The 19,004-nt window shown below is 38.9% G+C and overlaps 1 protein-coding gene across 5 annotated transcripts in view; it reads left to right on the plus strand.

The window, feature by feature from the left end:
• The window catches only part of MPHOSPH9 (M-phase phosphoprotein 9), a 59,244-nt gene that overhangs the window by 519 nt on the left and 39,721 nt on the right, over positions 1–19,004 (plus strand). For 3 of the 5 annotated variants that reach the window (XM_077747923.1, XM_077747919.1, XM_077747921.1), the window contains exons 2-7: positions 1,965–2,229; positions 4,697–4,850; positions 11,356–11,445; positions 11,646–12,166; positions 13,184–13,310; positions 17,131–17,221. In XM_077747923.1, the coding sequence (XP_077604049.1) occupies positions 2,123–2,229; positions 4,697–4,850; positions 11,356–11,445; positions 11,646–12,166; positions 13,184–13,310; positions 17,131–17,221 (1,090 nt within the window). In that variant the 5' untranslated portion in view covers positions 1,965–2,122. Of the gene's footprint in view, positions 1–1,964; positions 2,230–4,696; positions 4,851–11,355; positions 11,446–11,645; positions 12,167–13,183; positions 13,311–17,130; positions 17,222–19,004 lie in introns of those variants that run through there. The other 2 variants (XM_077747920.1, XM_077747922.1) reach the window with 2 other exon arrangements.

Genomic DNA, 19,004 nt, shown 5'->3' on the forward strand with positions numbered 1-19,004 from the left:
TTGTTTACTTTGGGAATCGCGATTGTAGTTTTGGGAGCAGCGGCTCTTCCTCTCGCCTCCGGGCTGCCCACAGTTCAGGCGACCGCATTTGGTTCTTGCTCGCCGTCCCACTTTGACCCGAGAGTCACCCCACCAGCAATTGAGGTCTGGCTGTGAAGGCGAGGATGTCCGATCTGGCCTCAAAACCTCTGGAACCCCGTCTTCCTTACCCCCTCGGACTCCCAGCAAAGCGAAACACCTGGTTAACTTTTCGAGTCTCAGCAGACCCCAGTCTGTACCATACCTTCCCCCCCACCCCCCGGCGACCGTTTTTATGCTAAGGGTTTTGGTGACCAAGAGCATCACATTTCGTTACTGGGAGATATAAAAAATGGTTCTGTGCTTATATTCGTTGTCCATCGAGTTGTTTTCCTTTCAATTTTGCATTTATGTCGGGTTCCCCTTCCCCCTCTTCATTTCCCATTCCCCTCCTTCCCTCCCCCACCGGGGAAGCATCTTTGCGTTTCGAGTGGTTTTCCATCTGCATCTCCTGTATCCGGATTACTTCAGCGGGCGAAATAATAGATGGGGTCGCAGACCCAAGTCCCTGGAGAGCCTTGTGTTTTCCTGGTAGAAGACCGGGGTGATTTGAATCCAGATATTTTCGTTGCCAGGTGGAAGGTGCAGCCCCAGACCTTTTCAATACCCCGTTTGTGGCTGGTGATGGGCTGAGCCACTGGGGAGAAATCCATTTAGGTAGGTCCAGTTACCCTTGGCTCTCACAAAACCTACCTTCCCCCAAGGAAATGGTTCTTATGAACTGATGTTTTTTAGGGTTGTGCTTTGTAAAACCAGGCCCTAGAAGTGGGAGCGTAGTGGAATCAGAATACTAGGTAATTTTCCTCTTTTACACTCCCTTAACTTTTTATCTTATAAGCAGCATAAATGTTTTTCTTTTTCCTTGCTCCTTCACTTAAAAAAAACAAACAAACTTGATTTCCCTAAGTAGGAAGCACGGTGTTTGAATTGTCATAGCTGATTTGTCTCTGTAGGCTTAGCATCAGTTAACCTGCATCAATTAGTTATTTTTAGTTGACCTGGCAAATAGTTTATTTTTAAGAAGTAGTAAATGCAGGGAGTAATAAAAGCTGTGTAGTGCAAAATGCATTCCAGGTGATGGAGAGACAAGTGTTATTAACCATTTAATTGGCTGTTTTTAATACCTAATTAAATACTAAGTAGTTGCAGTTTATCCCCTGTGTAAATCAGCAGACATGGGTACTGGGTGGAGCTTTTAAATGAACAAGGCATGTAACTATTCCAATTGTTACATAGAATAGTGTCCAGAACCTTGATAGTTAAACACATAAAATTCTGAAATATTACCTGGAAAAGATGATGCTACTTTTCCAAATCACCCTTATTGTAATTTTTTGAAATACGATTCACATATTGTAAAATGCATCCTTTTAAAGTGTACAATTCATTGGTTTTTAGTATGTTCACAGATGGGTTGTATAACCATCACCACTGTATAATTCTGGAACTTCTCATCACCCTAAAAAGACAGTTCATACCCATTTTTGGCCACTCCATGCCCCAGCTTCTGGCAACCGTAAATCAACTTTATGTCTCAAGAGATTTGCCTATTCTAGATTTTTCAGATAAATGAAATCAGACATTATGTGATCTTTTACTGAGCTTCCTTTACTTGAGCAGAATATTTCAGTGTTTATCCGCATTGTAGTATGTATCAGTATTTAATTTCTTCTTATGGCTGAGAAATATTCCATTATATGTATATACAACCTGAGTTTATTCGTCAGTTGATGGCCACTGGATTGTTTCTGCATTTTAACGGTTATAAATAATGTTGCTGTTCTTAATGCCGATTTGTATAAAAGGATCAAGGTTCCAAATTAATGAAAAGACAGTTGCTAGATTTAGTGGCTTTTTATAGTATTTTTTCCTCCATTCATTTTCAGACTCTCTTGGGAGCTTAGGATACTTCCGAGTTCTGAATGTTAGCCACTGAAAATGCCTGTAGACGATGAAGCATCTGAAGATGACTCGGATTCAGTTTCTTCAAACATTGAAAGAGCCTACGTTTCCCAATAAGAGAGTGTAACGATTTCTATACACTATGGAAGATTTTGATTTGGTGAAACCCTTACGGAAAACGTCATCTTCTATAGAATCTCATATAAAAAATCCTCCCCATTCTTTTGGGCTGAACTTAAATAGTAATAGGTAAGAATGGGATAGATTTTTTTTTAATGTAACAACAAATCAAAATAATTTTATTTGCACAGTTGATCCAAATAGCATCACAGTCATTGGTTTGCATTTAAATAACAACAACCCCTGAGCAGGAGCTGTTCAGGAATAGTTGTTTCAGTCCAGAATAGTTTGTCTTTCCCTGTTGTTTGTTTCTCCCAGAGATACTATACTTTTGCATGGGGACCACTGTGAAAAAGAACTTGTTTTCTTAGTTACAGTTCTCTATATACTTTTAAAAATTCCTCATAGATTACAAGCATGTCTCTAAATTTTAGTTGACTTTATACTGCTTTTACATACAAGTAATGTTTAATATTTCAGAACTACCTCACCAATCTGGGAGGTAACAATTAAAGTTGAATACTAGGAAAAAAAAATAAAGTTGAATACTAGGAAGTAAGCAAAAAAACAGACCCTGAGTGGACAAAAATAGATGCTATCCTTACTCATTTTCTTTTTAAGCTATTCCATGTTTACTTTTCTTTAAAGTTTATTTATTTTTGAGAAAGGGAGAGAGAATGAGGGGCAGAGAGTTGGGGGCGGGGGGGACAGAGCAGGCCAAGCAGGCTCCAAACATCGCAGAGCCTGATGCACATCTCGAACCCATGAACCGTGAGATTATGACCTGAGCCGGAATCAGATTTTGGACACTTAACCATGTGAGCCACCCAGGTGCCCCTTTGGTTTGTTTTTAATCAGAGCCTGTTTACTTTCATTTTGTGCATAATCTGACAAATTTGGATTATTTGATTTCTAAATTTCTGGTAGCTTAAAAACAGCAAAGGGGTAGAGTCCATTAGAGAGGAGACCAGCTGTATACCAAGCAGGTACAAGGAAGCAAAAAAACACCAGTCTGGGGCCTCCTGGTAAAGGGTCAGATATCTTCAAACACAGTAGGTCTTGATGAAATTGTGTGTAATAAATTCATTAATTCTTTTAAAAGTTTGTTCCTTCTCTGCCCTCCTCAGGAGGAATATAAGGCAGCTTACAAGAATATATAAAATGAGAAAGCAAGGGGAAAGGTGGAAAAGTGTGGCAGATGGTCCAGGAGAGATATGTGTCTTTGTAATCTATACCCATGTACTGAAAATTTGTTTCCTCTATCACTTGGTGGCCCCTATGAAGAAATCCCTTTAATTTTTTTTTTTCTGTTTATTATCTTTGAGAGAGAGAAAGCAATCCCAAGTAGGCTTCACACTGTCAGTGCAAAGCCCAGTGTGGGGCTCGAACTCAAAAACTCTGAGATCTTGTCCTGAGCCAAAACCAAGAGTCAGACGCTTAACCAACTAAGCACTCAGGCACCCCTGAGGAAATCCCTTTTAGAACATAATTTTCCTAGGGGAACCTAAATGTGTCCTTTTTTTTCTTTATTAAAGATTTAATCAAAACAATTTTTTACATCTCTACCCCCAACGTGGGGCCTGAACTCACCAACCTGAGATCAAGAGTTGTGTGTCCCACCAACTGAGCCAGCCAGGTGCCCCCTAAATATGCCCTTGTAATGAAAATTATGTAACTGAAATTGTCTCCCTTTTCATTGTGGCTGGCAGTTAAATCAGCCAAATTTAGACTTGATTATGATACAATTGTGTAAATCTGTTAAGGACAACATGTATGTTGTTCTTTCCCTTGGGTTTTTATTAATCTTTCACTGATCCTACTTGTTACTGTTTTTCTGTTATTTTAATTAGTATTGTTTTAAAAAAAATTAGTATTGTTTTTCTTTTTCTTTTTTTAAGGAACTCTTTATGAAACAATGTAGGTTATCAATAAATGAAAAATGACCTCTTAGACTGGAATTTAAACAGATTTTATTGTTCTTAATTATGCTTTGTGTTTGTATAAAGCAAATCTGAAATAACTTCCTCTCAAGTTTGGGAAAGCAGTCCTCCTGGAAAGAATGAGTGCTATTTTACACAATGAATAGGCTAAATAAGTCTGAATATTTGCTGCTAATTTGCTTGGCACAACTTTTATTGAAAGATAGTGCAAAAAAGATAAGCATCAGTTTATCACCAAATTAGGGGGATCTGATTAACAAGACTTGACTGCAGTTCTGGGCAGTGAGAAAGAGTCTCCACCACAATAAAAAGGCTGTTTTCACAGTGGAGTGTAATAACCCTCTGGGATAAGGTGGATTGGAGAAGCCAGGCCCTTTTCTTATTTACTGCATGGCCTAGACTTATTTTCTGCGGGCACTTTGGAGCATTCTCGCCCTTCTGGAGAGGGTCTTTCTATTGGGTTCTTAAATAAGTGTTGTCTTTTTACTCCTATTTTCTTTTTGTGGACAAACGTGATCAGATTTTCAACAAACGAGGTGCCATTAAGAAGGATTAAATATCAGTGGTTTTGTACTGCTCTGCTAAACTTGAACTGCTGAATTATTCAACACTTGGTAGAATGAAGAAAACCATTTGAATTATTTATGTTTCAACAGAAGTAGTCCCCACCTTAGTACAAATGGGGTATCCTCTTTCTCAGGGAAGACCAGACCATCTGTAATTCAAGGTACAGTTGGAGTCCTAACCTCTTTAATGCAAGAGCTACAACACAGTGGAAAGACTGATTCGGAACTTTGGAAAAACTGTGAGGTATCTAGTTTTGCTTTATTTGCGGAATTTTAAAAAATATAATTGTACATGTGCCTCTACTAAACTCTAAATTATTAGAGATTTATATTCTAAAGAGCATGATCCTTATTGCTAGAGTAAAGCAGTCAAAAGTAGTAATTAGGGAACAGCAGTGAACAAATATGAAAAAGATGATCAAAAGTATGTTTGGACAAATATTGGTGATTAGACACATTAATTTATGTTTTAAATGTCAACTAAAATATTAGCTTTGTCCAGAGAAGGGAGAAGCCCAAGATTATTAATACTATTACTAATTCTAAAGTTTTAAGTAACTCATACAGAAGTGTTAGTTACCATTTTGAAAAACCTAAATCCTCTTTGAACCAATTTGAATGCTCTATGTATAAATTAAGGCTTTTGTTTAGTAATGTTTTATCCCATTTAGTTGTGATACATTGAGTTATATTGATTTTTCAGGTCAGTGGTTCTTTCTTTGGTCTACAGGCTCAATTGTGATATAACAATTTAGCAGATAAAAAAATACGTAATATGTAAGTTTTGTTTCACAGAATAACCCCCAAGTTAGATTTTTCCAAGGCTAGATTTGGTAATGCTTTATAGAAATGTATAAAACGTTATTATTATTAAATTGTTTATTTAGGGAACAGCAAATTTTATTTTAAATCGTTATCATACTTTAAAAACCATTATTTGTGTCATTGTCAAAATGTAAAATGGAACAGATGAATACCTGGTGTAAGAATTCAGTAGCAGCCACCCCTAAGTGTAATTATTTGTATTCGTTATCCATAATCACTGAAGTTATAAGAACGGCTGAGTATTGAGGCACCTGGGTGGCTCAGTTGTTTAAGGTCCAATGTTGGTCTCAGCACAGAGCCCGCTTCAGATCTTCTGCCTCTTTCTCTCTCTCAAAAATGAATAAACTTTAAAAAAAAAAAAAAAAAAAGAATTACTGAGTATTAATGCAAACTTTAAGAAAATTGAGTTTTAAGTTTTTACAGTTTTTATGTTTTTTCCATATAATAATCAGTCTGTGATAATGCAAGAGACTAATAAAATGATGCAATTAAAAATGGAATCTTTTGTGAAATGTTTCCCCTAATATACTTCTTCATTAGCTTATGAATATGAATTAGCATGCTTTAAAAAAAAATAAGGTATTGCTTTTCTGGCAAATTCATGTTGAGCTAGAAATTGTTGCTTTTAATACTTTGAAATCAACATCTTTGAATTAGTATTTGTTTGTGAATCTAAGATACAAGTTTTTATAACCCAGCATACCAACCAGCCACTGACACCTTAACACTGAGCCAGTTTCTTTATACCCTTTCTTCCTCACCAGTAATATATTATTTTTATTATGTTTAATAATAGTTGACTACTTGATTTTTGTAATGTAGACATGTAATTATTCAGTGAATAGTTTCTTAAGATATTTCTTACTTTGACAGAACATGAAGTATCCTTCTGGTCATTTCAGTAAAATTTCTCCAATTTATTAGTGTGTTTTATGGCATATGAAAACAAAATCCTCTGATGTGTAGCATTGTAGGAAGAATGGGAGGGGAAAGGATTGTGCAAGTCTTATTCCTGACGATTTCCTCTGAATTTCATGTTTTCACCTTCTTCTGGAATAGTAACAGTTGTCTGATTTCTACCACTTGGAAGGGACTAATCTGTGTTCTTAAAACATAAAATTGCCAAAGAGCTTAGGGTTCTGGAGTTCTGATTTCTTTAGAATTTCTTTTTAAAACCTCTTTCCTGGAATTTTTTTTATGTTATTTTATTTTTGAGAGAGAGAGTTGGGGAGGGGCAGAGAGAGGAGAGAGAGAGAGAAGGACAGAGGCTCTGACGCAGGCTCTGCACTAGCAGCAGAGAGTACCATGCAGGACTTGAAGTCATAAACCGTGAGATCATGACCTGAGCCAGAGTCGGATACTTAACTGACTGAGCCACCCAGGCGCCCCATCTTTCCTGGAATTCTTAAGTTTATCACTGCTTAGACTTGAGAAGGTTATATATTTTGATTCATGGGAAAAATTTTTTTAACACATTTACATAGAAATACTTCAGTATGTTCTTAAAGACTTGATATTTGCTAATATTTCTATGACAGTAAAATTTTAAAACACAGTATCAGCTAATTTGCCTTAGCTTATTATTTTAGAGTTTAAATATTAACTCTTTAGTGCTACTGATTACGTATTTAAGAGTAATGGTTGTATGATAATTGCTATTATTATGTGTACCACTTATTGTGTGTCGATTTGCCAAGCAATATACTAGACACTTATTTTTTGTCAGTGGCACTCAACCTTATTAGACCCAAAGCCCTCATTTTGTAATTTTACCATTAAATTACTAATTTACAAATAAATTTTACAATTTTTAAAATAACATCAACTTCTATTGTCCTGAAATGAAGTTCACAGATATATTCTGCCTGTACCCACTTTATTATTTTTATTATTTTTTTAAATTTTTTTAAAAATTTTTTATTATTTTTTTAATGTTTTATTTATTTCTAGGAGAGGAGAGAGAGAGACAGCGTGAGCAGGGGAGGGTCAGAGAGAGAGAGGGAGTGACAGACTCTGAAACAGGCTCCAGGCTCCGAGCTGGCAGTCAGCACAGAGCCCGACGCGGGGCTTACACCCACGAACAGCGAGATCATGACCCAAGCGAAAGTCGGACGCTTAACCGACTAAGCCACCCAGGCGCCCCATGCCTGTACCCACTTTAAAAACAGTCATCCTCTTAACTGTGATATGAAGGAGAAATAAAAGTTACTTCTAGCATGGTAACAGGTATTTCAGCATATAAGTGCTCAGGCACGTCCACATTACGAGACCTAGTGAAGCACAGTCTGGTGTTTACATGTACACTCACCGTGAAGGCAGCAGCCACAGACACGGACCGATACAGCTCTTCTGTGTCGACAATCCAGCACTGCGTTTGGTGACATGGTTTTCTGAAATGGTGACCAATTTCTGATCAAGTTCTGAAATAAATGTAACGTCTTTGTAGTTGGATTCCTAGACAATTTGGTGATTTGAAAGCTGTGCAAAATATATGTTATTTTTATAATACGAAATGGACACAGGACAGTTTTTCATTGTCGGGGACCGTCCTGTGATTTGTATTCCTTGACTGGGGAAGTGCTGGTAGTGCCTTCTAGCTTTGTGACAACCGCGACCTCACAGATTTTCAAAATCTAGTTCCCCCCCTTGAGATCACTGCTTCACATGCATCATATTGGAATTTTTAAAAATTTTTTAAAAAATTTTTAAATGTTTATTTTTGAGTGAGAGAGACAGAGCGAGTATGAGCAGGTGAGGGGCAGAGAGAGGGAGACACAGAATCCCAAGCAGGCTCCAGGCTCTCTGTCAGCACAGAGCCTGATGTGGGGCTCGAACCCACAAACCGCGAGATCATGACCTGAGCCAAAGTTAGATGTTCCAACCAGCAGAGCCCCCCAGGCACCCCTGGAATTTAAAATTTATCTTCCCAGCCTCCTAATAGTGTTACTCTTCTGATTTTTATACAACCCCCCCCCCATTTTATAAATTAGTAAGGAGCATTAATGAAGTATACTTGTTGAGGACCACACAGGTTGTTAGTGGAGAGCAGGGAGTCAGGCCTAGGATGTCAAAGGCAATGGAATGTTTACCAGGCCATCCTACAGAAACCCCATTCAGGCTAATAGCATCAAAAACTGTTCAGGGGAAAGCTTTAATTAGATGCCCGAGTCCTCCAACAGTATGTACAATGCAGATCGTATAAATAATGTTGGTTAGACATGAATAATAGTTCTTAATAATTATGCAAAAAGTGTTATTGGCTACATTTATAATGTTCTTAAATATGCTTATTGAAAATTAAAATCTGATTAGGGAGAACAAAATCTTCTCTACCAGTTTATATCCTGAGCAAGCTCTATTCATGTGTATCCTAAGTAAGAAAATGATAATAAGGATGTGGTTAACATTGTGTGTCACATAATATGAGACCATTTTTGTTTTGTTTTGTTATGTAATTCTGTCATTATTGTAATTTAGTTTTTTGTAACTAGTAACTTTGTCAGGTTAAAATATCCCCTAAGTTAGTGCTTAAGTTAGTATAACTTAATAAGAAAACTGCTGCCTGATTTACTTTTTGTTTTGATCAAGGTACTTCATATTATAGATAAGTTGAGAAGATAAGGAACTGAATTTGATGTAGCCTACCTTATCCTGAAGTTAGCTGATTTAGAATTAATACTTTCTATCAGCACTGTTCTTTTTTTTTAATTTTAATTTTAATTTTTTTTGAGAGAGAGAGAGAGCGTTTGAGTGGGGGAGGGACAGAGAGGGAGAGGAGGAGCGAGAAGGAGAATCTTAAGCAAGGGGGCTTAACTCAGGGCTCCATCTCATGACTGTGAGATCATGACCTGAGCCAAAATCAAGAGCTGGATGCTTAACCGACTGAGCCACTCAGGCGGCCCAGCACTGTTTTTTAAATTTGTTTTTAAAAACATTTAAAATTATTTATTTATTTTTGATAGAGAGCACAAGCAGGGGAGGGGCAGACAGAGAGGGAGACACAGAATCCAAAGCAGCTCCAGGCTCTTAGCTGTCAGCACAGAGCCGGATGTGGGGCTCGAACTCTTCGGACCGTGAGATCATAACCTGAGCTGAAGTTGGATGTTTAATCAACTGAGCCTGTCAGGCACCCCAGCACTGTTTTGTTTTGTTTTGTTTTTTAATTTTTTTATTTATTTCTAGGAGAGAGAGAGAGCGAGCGAGCAGGGGAGGGTCAGAGAGAGAGGGAGTCACAGACTGAAACAGGCTCCAGGCTCTGAGCTGGCAGTCAGCACAGAGCCCAACGCGGGGCTCGAACCCACGAACCGCGAGATCATGACCTAAGCGAAAGTTGGACGTTTAACCGACTAAGCCACCCAGGCGCCCCTACCCCAGCACTGTTTTATTTCAATCTTGAGGTTTTTACTTCCTTTTGTTTTAATACTGTTATATAGTCTTCAACTTAATTCTGCTCTGTTATAAATATAGAACTGGTTTTCAGCATTAATCTGAAGGGTCTCTGAATTAGGTAGCCTGTAATACCATGAAAAATTCATCTTGAACTTCACTTTTATTTATTTATTTATTTTTAGTAAACTACTCCTAACGTGAGGCTCAAAATCATGACCACCCCCCCTCCCCCAATCAAGAGTTGCATGCTCCTCCACCTGAGCCAGCCAGGTGTCCCTGAAATTCACATTTTTATACCCTCATTTAGACACTCTTTCCTTGGTATTGTGTCCTAGGTGCTGGAGGCAAACAGGTTAACAAGTGAACAAGTGAGGTGCTCTTTCATTGTGGTAAATGCTCTGAAGGCAATAACAAGATGACATTTATAAAGAAAGCAACTGTAGGATGCTTTGGGAAAACTGTCTTTGAGAAGGTGGTCGTTAAACTGAAATTGCAGGGGGTGAGGGGAAGAAGTCATGATAAGAGCTGGGGAGAGAGCTTTCCGGGTAGAGGGTACAGTGAAGACAAAGCTTTCAAGGTGGAAAACCTTTTTGGCATGTTCAGGGAAAAGGTGGAGGCCCGTGAGGCTGGTGTGCATCGAGCGCAGAATAGAGAGCAAGGAGATGAAGTTGGGAGGTGTGCATGGGCCCAATCACTCAGGGGCCTGTGAGGAGTACAGGAGTGGAAAGATATTGAATGGTTTTAAACAGGGAAGCTCTTTTCATGGTAGCTACTTACTGATACTGTATATTATTGCATAGAGTCTATTACTGAGAGTAAACCAGCCTTGAGACTGAATTTAGCCTCCAGAGATCTCCCTGACCCTTTTCTGACTTGTTTTGTAGTCTGGTTATAAGAGTACTAACTATACTTCTGAGTCAGGATGGATCAGGACCTTAGAGTGTCTGAAGGGAGTCCTAGGCCAGTTCCATGGGTTTTCAGAGCAATTCTTTTCATTCCTTTTTCAGCTCTGGTGCTGTAAAACACTTTAGCATCTGACTTGAAAAAGTTTTTTGTTTTTTTTTTTAACTTAAATTCCAAGTAAATTAGGGGTCATGGGAATTTAATTCCCATAATATCAAACTATCTCTTGTTTTAAGACGTAGGATTCTTTTTCCTAGGTACAAGTCATTGTTTAAGAAAATCCCTAGTTGTTAGGAGGAAAGGAAGATAACTTAAGGCAAATACAGCCTATGACTGCCAGTTCTCGGTGAACAGAAATCGTAGCAGATGACATCAAATTGAAATGCCATTTAAAAAATAAGATTTACCCAGACCTTCAAATTTACCCAAACTACACGTTACATCAGAAAGGGGTGACCAAGCCTGTGCCCCTGTATTTTTGCATTAAATACAGTTTTATAACTACTTAATACAGCTTATAAATTTTACATTTAAAAATACATTTCAAAAAGGTCCTTTTCCCCTGGAGGAATTTTTCTGTGAAATATTACACTAAAAATTATTTTTAACTAAAATATTTTATAACTTAATAGACCAGGTGGTTACAACTATTCAATTTGGTGGAAAAACAATGCCAAGAACAGATAGTTGCCCAGCAGGAGCAGTTCCACAACCAAATTCAAGTAAGTTGTTGTATTGATCCTTTTTTTACACTGTAAGATTTGCAAGAAGAATCGGTTAATACTTTATATCAGTTTTGTTTATGAACTAAAAACATATTCTCTTTAGAGTAATAGCTCGTAATGTTAAAGCAATATTTTCATAGTATTTATAAAAAATGTAATGTTCAGCATACTTACCAAATCTCTAACTTTGTTTTCAGCGTATACAGGAGGAGATAAAAAATTTAGTCAAGTTACAGACCAGTAATGCTTCCTGGGCTTCCTATGATAGTTCTTTGAGCAAACAGTTACCTTCAGGAAGTCAAATGGGTTTTTTTTCTGAAAACAGTGAGAGAAATGAACCTATTACCAGTTATCCTAAGTCTGAAGAACCTGAAATGCAGCAGGAAATGTCCGCATCACAACCAGACTGCAATGTGGACAGTAGCTCAGTGAGCAGCGGGTATGGGACCTTTTGTGTCTCTGAATTAAACGCCTACAAATCTAAGGACCCTCAGGAGTTCATGGAGCACGCAGAGGTTTCTGAGGGACAGTTTGTAGCCCCTTTGGCACAGACGGAGTCCGTTGCAGATGGTGTAAAAAACAAGAGTTTTCATATACATACCACTGAAGAGTTTTGTGCATCTTTAAAAGAAGATATTTCCATTTTTCCTGGTGGATTTGAACACAATTTTCTTGGTGAAAATAAGATTTCAGAAGTTTACAGTGGGAAAACAAATAGGTAAGTAGAATTTCTCCATCATTTGTAGGGAGGTTTTCTTGTTTATTACATTTAGAAATCTAGTAAATCAAGCTCCTTTTAGAGTATAAATGTATACATGTGCATGTAATTTGCAACCAAAAATTATTCACAACCATACTCAATTTTATGCTTTTTATATAGAAGGAAATTTTCTAACTTTAATGACAAGTGTGGATGAATGTTCGTAAAGCAAACAGTCATTTAAAATTTTGTCATTTACCCTTAATGTTGAGTTTTATATCTCTAAAATCTGTTCTCTAAAATAAGTATTTAGCTATAGCAACACAGATCTTGTGTAGCTATAAGTATCGTCACTAGTCCTTGTAAACAGACCTGTAAGTATAGTCACTAGTCCTTGTAAACAGACCTGTAAGTATAGTCACTAGTCCTTGTAAACAGACCTGTAAGTATAGTCACTAGTCCTTGTAAACAGACCTGTAAGTATAGTCACTAGTCCTTGTAAACAAATGAGCTTTTGCTGTAGAGATACACTGAGTATGTGAACGGGCCACTACTGTGGGTTTTGTTCTCTTCCATGCCTATAGGTTAAATCCTTTATTAATCACCATTAGTCTTTTTGTTCACTTTGCCTTTGGTAATAAGAAATTGTAAAAAGAGGGGCGCCTGGGTGGCTTAGTCGGTTAAGCGTCCGACTTTCGCTTAGGTCATGATCTCGCGGTTCGTGGGTTCGAGCCCTGCGTCGGGCTCTGTGCTGACTGCCAGCTCAGAGCCTAGAGCCTATTTCGGAGTCTGTATCTCCCTCTCTCTCAGACCCTCCCCTGCTCACGCTGTCTCTCTCTCTCCTAGAAATAAATAAAAATATTTTTTAAAAAAAATTGTAAAAAGAAATGTAGGTGAATGGATAAAAATCCATCCTTTCTCTGCAGTTAGAAAAAGAACTCAAAGCATTTCCCATGGACACAGTATTTATTAGTGTTTAGTTTTATGTGTGAAGGACAGCATCTAAAGAAAATAATTTTGTTTTCTCTTTCTAAGTAGTAAGTCTGTAACATCATGGGCACAAAAGCTGAAGCAGAATCAACCAAAGAGAACAGTTACCGAAGAGGGGTGTTCAAAACCTATGCGAGGAAATGAGCAAGCCAAGAAGTCACCAGGTGAGAAGGTAGGTGATGAGTCACTTTATTCTGGCTTCAGCTACTGATAATTATGTGGAGTTTACTACATGCTCGTCAGCATAAGTTTTTGCCCTTTCTTTTGTATTATTAATTTGTTCCATTGACCTGTCTTCCTCTGGGTGTCCCGGAAGATTGGAAACAATGATTTGCTCTCGGTTCTTTAGAAGTCTGGAAATCAAAACTAATGATATAAAGTACTATAGAAAATGACAACCATTTTGTAAATGTCTTAATTCTCTTTGTACTTTAACTGTTTATACTTAGCCAGAGAATAATCCATTTAACTTTTTTTTTTTTTTAAACTCTCAAATAGGCTGCCTGGGTGTCTTGGTCAGTTGAGCATCCGACTTTGGCTCAGGTCATGATCTCATGGTTTGTGAGTTCTAGCTGCACATCGGGCTCTGTGCTGACAGCTCAGAGCCTGGAGCCTGCTTCAGATTCTGTGTCTCCGTCTCTCTCTATTCTCCCCCCACTTACACTCTGTCTCTCTCTCTCTCTCTCTCTTTCAAAAATAAATAAACATTAAAATTAAAAAAAAACAACCCTCTCAAATAGCTTATATTACTATTAAGTTGTAAGAAGTAGTACTGAATTTATAATCTAAATCGTAAGAGATTAAATGTTTGAATTCTGTGTGGCCCTTGTGCTAATCTAGCAGCTGGTCTCATTAAAGAGGTGTAGATATCGAGTAGGTTTTAGACATCTTTGAAGTCCTTTTGGCTTAAATTATCATATAGAGTAATGTTTATTCTATGATATTGAATTGAGATCGCAAAATTACATTTCTCTGCAAACTTGATACCGTTAGAAATTAGCCACTTTTTAAAAATGTTTATTTTTTTTGAGAGAGAGAGAGAGTTCATGCTTGGGCAGGGGAGGGGAGTTGAGAGAGACAGAGAGAGAGTCCCAAGCATTCTCTGTGCTGAGCTGAGCATAGAGCTGGACGCAGGGCTTGAACTTATGAACTGTGAGATCATGACCTGAGGCAAAATTAACAAAATTAAGAGTCAGATGCTTAACGGACTGTAAACACCCAGGCGCCCCTGGTCTTGATCGCTGTAAACATGGTCTTTCCATTATCCTGTGAAAAAGATTAAATAGAATCCTAAGAAGACGGTCCCTCAACCTTTATAAAGCACTATTTTCTTTCCGTAAGTTTTCTTCAGCCTGTGATACTTAGGCTTCTCAGATCACCGTTCGGAACCTATGCAGATTTGTGCTCAGGAGGGAAGTGAGGGTGCATAAGCCCCAGGGGCGGCCGGCCTCCCCTATATTTGCCCTGTAGTACCAACTGCACCACGTGCCATTGGGATGGCATGTCCTTGTTTTGTGTGACGCGTAAGGTTATTTAGAGACGGGGTGAAAGTTGCTTTTTCCGTTGGAATAGGTTGGCAGAAAAAGAACGCGTTTTCATATACGCTAGTTTCTCTTCTCTTTTTACATGAACTAAAACTCAGTCTTGGGGAGGCTAGCAAAAAACAAAACAGACTCTGTCTTGTGGAGACTTTTTCACCTGTGATAAACTTGGGGTCTTTGGTATATACCTTGGTGGATTCAGTAGTTTTCTTACTGTGTTTTGTGGCTATCTCTCTGCTTGTTTTCTGTGGCCCAGTGGGTTGTCCCCAGATTGGCCACATGTGAGAGTCACCTGAGGTACTTAAAAAAAAATCCGCTCCTGCCTGGTGGACAGCCCAGGTGCTCTGCCATGTGTGGCCTGGCTGTGACTTGTGTAGTGGGAAGTGCAGAAGCTTCTCTGGTGGTTCTGTGTGCTGCAAAGCTTGGGAACCCCTGGCCTCGCCTCATTTTCCTCCTTGAGTCCACTCGGCAGATGATCCCCTGGGAAATGGCTTTGAGGGTGAGTCTGCCAGGTCGGGGGCTATGCTGCTGAAGTCAGCAGGGAAGACATGGTCCCTTGAGCTTTTCCTTTTCTTTAATCATCTCCTGAACAAGTTGTATTTTTCCTTTTTTGTTTTAGTTTTTTAAATGTTTATTTTTGAGAGAGCAAGAGAGAGGCAGAGTGTGGGTGGAGGAGGGGCAGAGAGAGGGGGGCAGAGAGAGGGAGACAGAATCCAAATCCAAATTTTTGGTATTAAAGCATTAGGGGAAACAAGTTTGTTTGATACTTGAGGGTTTTTTTTTTTTAATGTTTTTATTTTGGAGAGAGAGAGAGAGAGAGAGCACGAGGAAGGGGCAGAGAGAGAGAGGGGAAGACACAGGATCTGAAGCAGGCTCAGGCTCTCAGCTGTCAGCACGGAGCCTGAACCAGGGCTTGAACTTGTGAACTGTGAGATCATTACCTGAGCCAAAGTTGGACATTTAGCCAACTGAGCCACCCAGGTGCCCCCGCGATTTGAGGTTTAAATGGGGGGGGGTGGCGCCTGGGTGGCTCAGTTGGCTAAATGTCCAACTTTGGCTCAGGTCATGATCTCACAGTTTGTGAGCTTGAGCCCCACATCGAGCTCGCTGCTGTCAGGGTGTTGCCCACTTGGGGTCCCATGTCCCCATCTCTCTGCCCCTTCCCTGCGCTCTCTCAAATATAAATAAGCATTAAAAAACAAAACAAAAGATGACCTAGGAATTTCTCATTTGATGAACAAGAGACTGAGTGATGCCTTAGGAGGCTGAGTTGAAAACCTTCTTGTGTTTGCAGAGTGCTGGTACCACACAACTTTTACTTGTGCTGTGGGTCTGCAGGTGTCTATAAGCAAATGCAACTTACATACTTTTTACCAAGAATTAAATGTTTGATGATGGTGGAACTGATAAGAAAAATTCTGATAAATGGTGAACCCTGAGAGACTCTTGAATGCTGAGAACAAACTGAGGGCTGATGGGGTGGGGGAGAGGGGAAGGGGATGATGGGCATGGAAGAGGCCACTTTTGGGGATGACGACTGGGTGTTTTATGGAAACCAACTTGACGATAAACTATAAAAAAAAAAGAAAAATTGTGATAAAGTCTTCAGATGTTTCTGTTTAGAAACAGGAATTTCTCGTGGCCATGCCAGAGATACTGTGAGGAGCAGTCAGCTCAGAATTTTTATTAGAATTGGTGATCAGCATTTCAAGCCTTTTCTGGGACTAGTAACCAGTCGTCTATATGTAAGACATAGTCAACTATTTGAAGTTCATATTTGTAATCGATTTGTGTTTCTCAGAGTTTGAGTTATTGTACTTTAAATAAAATTTTTTTAATGTTTATTTATTCTTGAGAGAGAGTGAGCGAGCAAGCATAAACGGGAAGGGCAGAGAGAGAGGGAGACACAGAATCCAAAGCAGGCTCCAGGCTCTGAGCTGTCAGCACAGAGCCCGATGTGGAGCTTGAACCAATGAACTAAGAGATCTTGACCTGAGCCAAAGTTGAATGCTTAACCGTCTGAGCCACCCAGACACTCCTGAGCTATTGTGCTTTTAGTGATAAAAATGAATTGTTACAGCTTTTATGTTAATTTTTATACTAAATGACTTTAATTCTAGGTGCTTTGAATTTTTTTGGATGTAATGGCATATCATAAATACATTTTCATTCTGAACTCATTAAGTAACACCATCCCCCAGTGTTCTTCCAGCCGCACAGAACCAAAATAAACTTTTATAAACACACAGGAAAAGAAACTCCTTCCCGGTTAATTTCTATCATTTTGCATTCTTGTTATCAAGGGGAAAACAGGACCTTCTTAGTTCTTCCTCAGCCCTCTGAGGCTGTGGCTGTCCCTTAGTTTGATACCTGGCTCTCTTTCCTTGGGTCAGTAGTTTGTGCCTAATGATTTTTAGCTGTCAACTGATAGTTTTCTTTCTTGCATTGCAGTCTAATTTCACTGCTGCCAAGCATCCTCATGCTTTTTACCTCAATAAACCAGATGAGAGTCCAAATCCTTGGATGTCTGATTCAGGAACAGGTATGAGACTTGTTATTTGTTTTTTTTTAAATAACAACTTGTCTGCATTTCTCACAGGATGCTAATTCTATCAGTGTATTAGCGTGCTTTCTGTGAACGTGTTCTGTTGTGTTGGGCCCCTGCTAACTATAACTTCGATTTGTGTCACATTCTGTAAAGATAGATGAAAAAAATACTTTTGCAGTTGTTTCAAACAATGGCAAAAGCCATCTCAGCATTTTTCAGATGCTCCAAAATGAATTAAGACATTCAAACCCTTTGTGAGTCATTCTTTACTCTCCATGGTAAGCTTATTCTAATTTTAATGACTTAACATACTGATCTCTTCCCCCCCTCGCCCCCACACAATCCCACATCATCCAGTTTGTCAGGAAAAATTAGCTTTGCCTGATGAAAATTGCCAGAATTCAGCCACTGTCATGCTGTCACCCTAATAGACCCCCATCACCTGTCACCTGGGTTCCTGCAACTTCCTGCTCAGCATCCATGCCCTCACCCTTGCACCCTTCCATTTGTTCTCCACACGGTAGCTTAAATAGTCCTTTTTAAAGATGGGTCAGGTCATGTGACTCCTTTGCTCAAAACCCTTCTATGCTCTTTCCCTCCGAGTAACAGCCAGAGTCGTCTAGGCGCCCATAAGCTCAACAAGATCTAACCTTGTTCTGTTTGACCTCATTTTCTGCTGCTCCCTTTCTCTGCTTCAGCAGAGAGGCTGTGTGCTTAAATGTGCCAGGTAGGTTCTCATTTTAGGGCTTTGCTTTGCTGCTTCCTACATTTGAAATGTTCTCTTCACCCCTTATACAGGGGATCTTCCTCATACATGGCTAAAATGACTAACTTTATTTTGTTACCTTGCAGCAAGCCAACCCTGGGCACCCCTCCACACACACTACATATTTCCTTTTACCCGATTTTTCAATCTTAACCATTAGGGTGTTTACTGCCTTCTAACCTACTTTGTATATGTTGTGATTTACTTACTGTTCGTGTCTCACATTTTCTGCTCCCCAGCCTGGCATGGTAAACACTCAGTATGTATTTGAACCGCTGAATTATTATTATTATTATTATTAATTTTTAAAGTTTATTGTTTTTGAGAGAGAAAAAGAGAGCATGTGAGTGTGTGTACAAGTTGGGGAGGGGCAGAGAGAAGGGGAGACAAAATCCCAAGCTGGTTCCGTGCTGTCAGTGCAGAGCCCGATGTGGGGCTTGAGCTCACAAATTGAGAGATTATGACCTGAGTGGAGGTCAAGAGACGGATGCTTAACCGGCTCAGCCACCTAGGCACCTGCCCCTGATACAATGAATTCTTTATATTGTTTCTATTTAACTCTGTGCTATTCATAAAGAAATTGTTTTTTTATTCATAAAGAAATTATTTTTTTAAAGAAATACACTTTAAATTGCACTAGTTTATCTTGACTTTTTTATTAAAATTTTTTTTTAATGTTTTATTTATTTCTGAGAGAGAGACAGCATGAGCAGGAGAGGGTCAGAGAGAGAGGGAGATACAGAATCTGAAGCAGGCTCCAGGCTCTGAGTTAGCTGTCAGCACAGAGCCCGACACGGGGCTTGAACCCATGAACCGTGAGATCATGACCTGAGCCGAAATTGGATGCTTAACTGACTGATCCACCCAGGTGTCCCTAGTTTATCTTGACTTTAAAAACATATTTTTATTTATTTATTTATTTTTTATTTTTTATTTATTTATTTTTTTTAATTTTTTTTAATGTTTTATTTATTTCTGAGAGAGAGAGAGAGAGAGAGAGAGAGAGAGAGG

This window comes from Crocuta crocuta, unplaced genomic scaffold (assembly GCF_008692635.1).
Source record: "Crocuta crocuta isolate KB4526 unplaced genomic scaffold, BGI_CrCroc_1.0 scaffold29, whole genome shotgun sequence".
In the NCBI taxonomy this organism is placed as follows: Eukaryota; Metazoa; Chordata; class Mammalia; order Carnivora; family Hyaenidae; genus Crocuta; species Crocuta crocuta.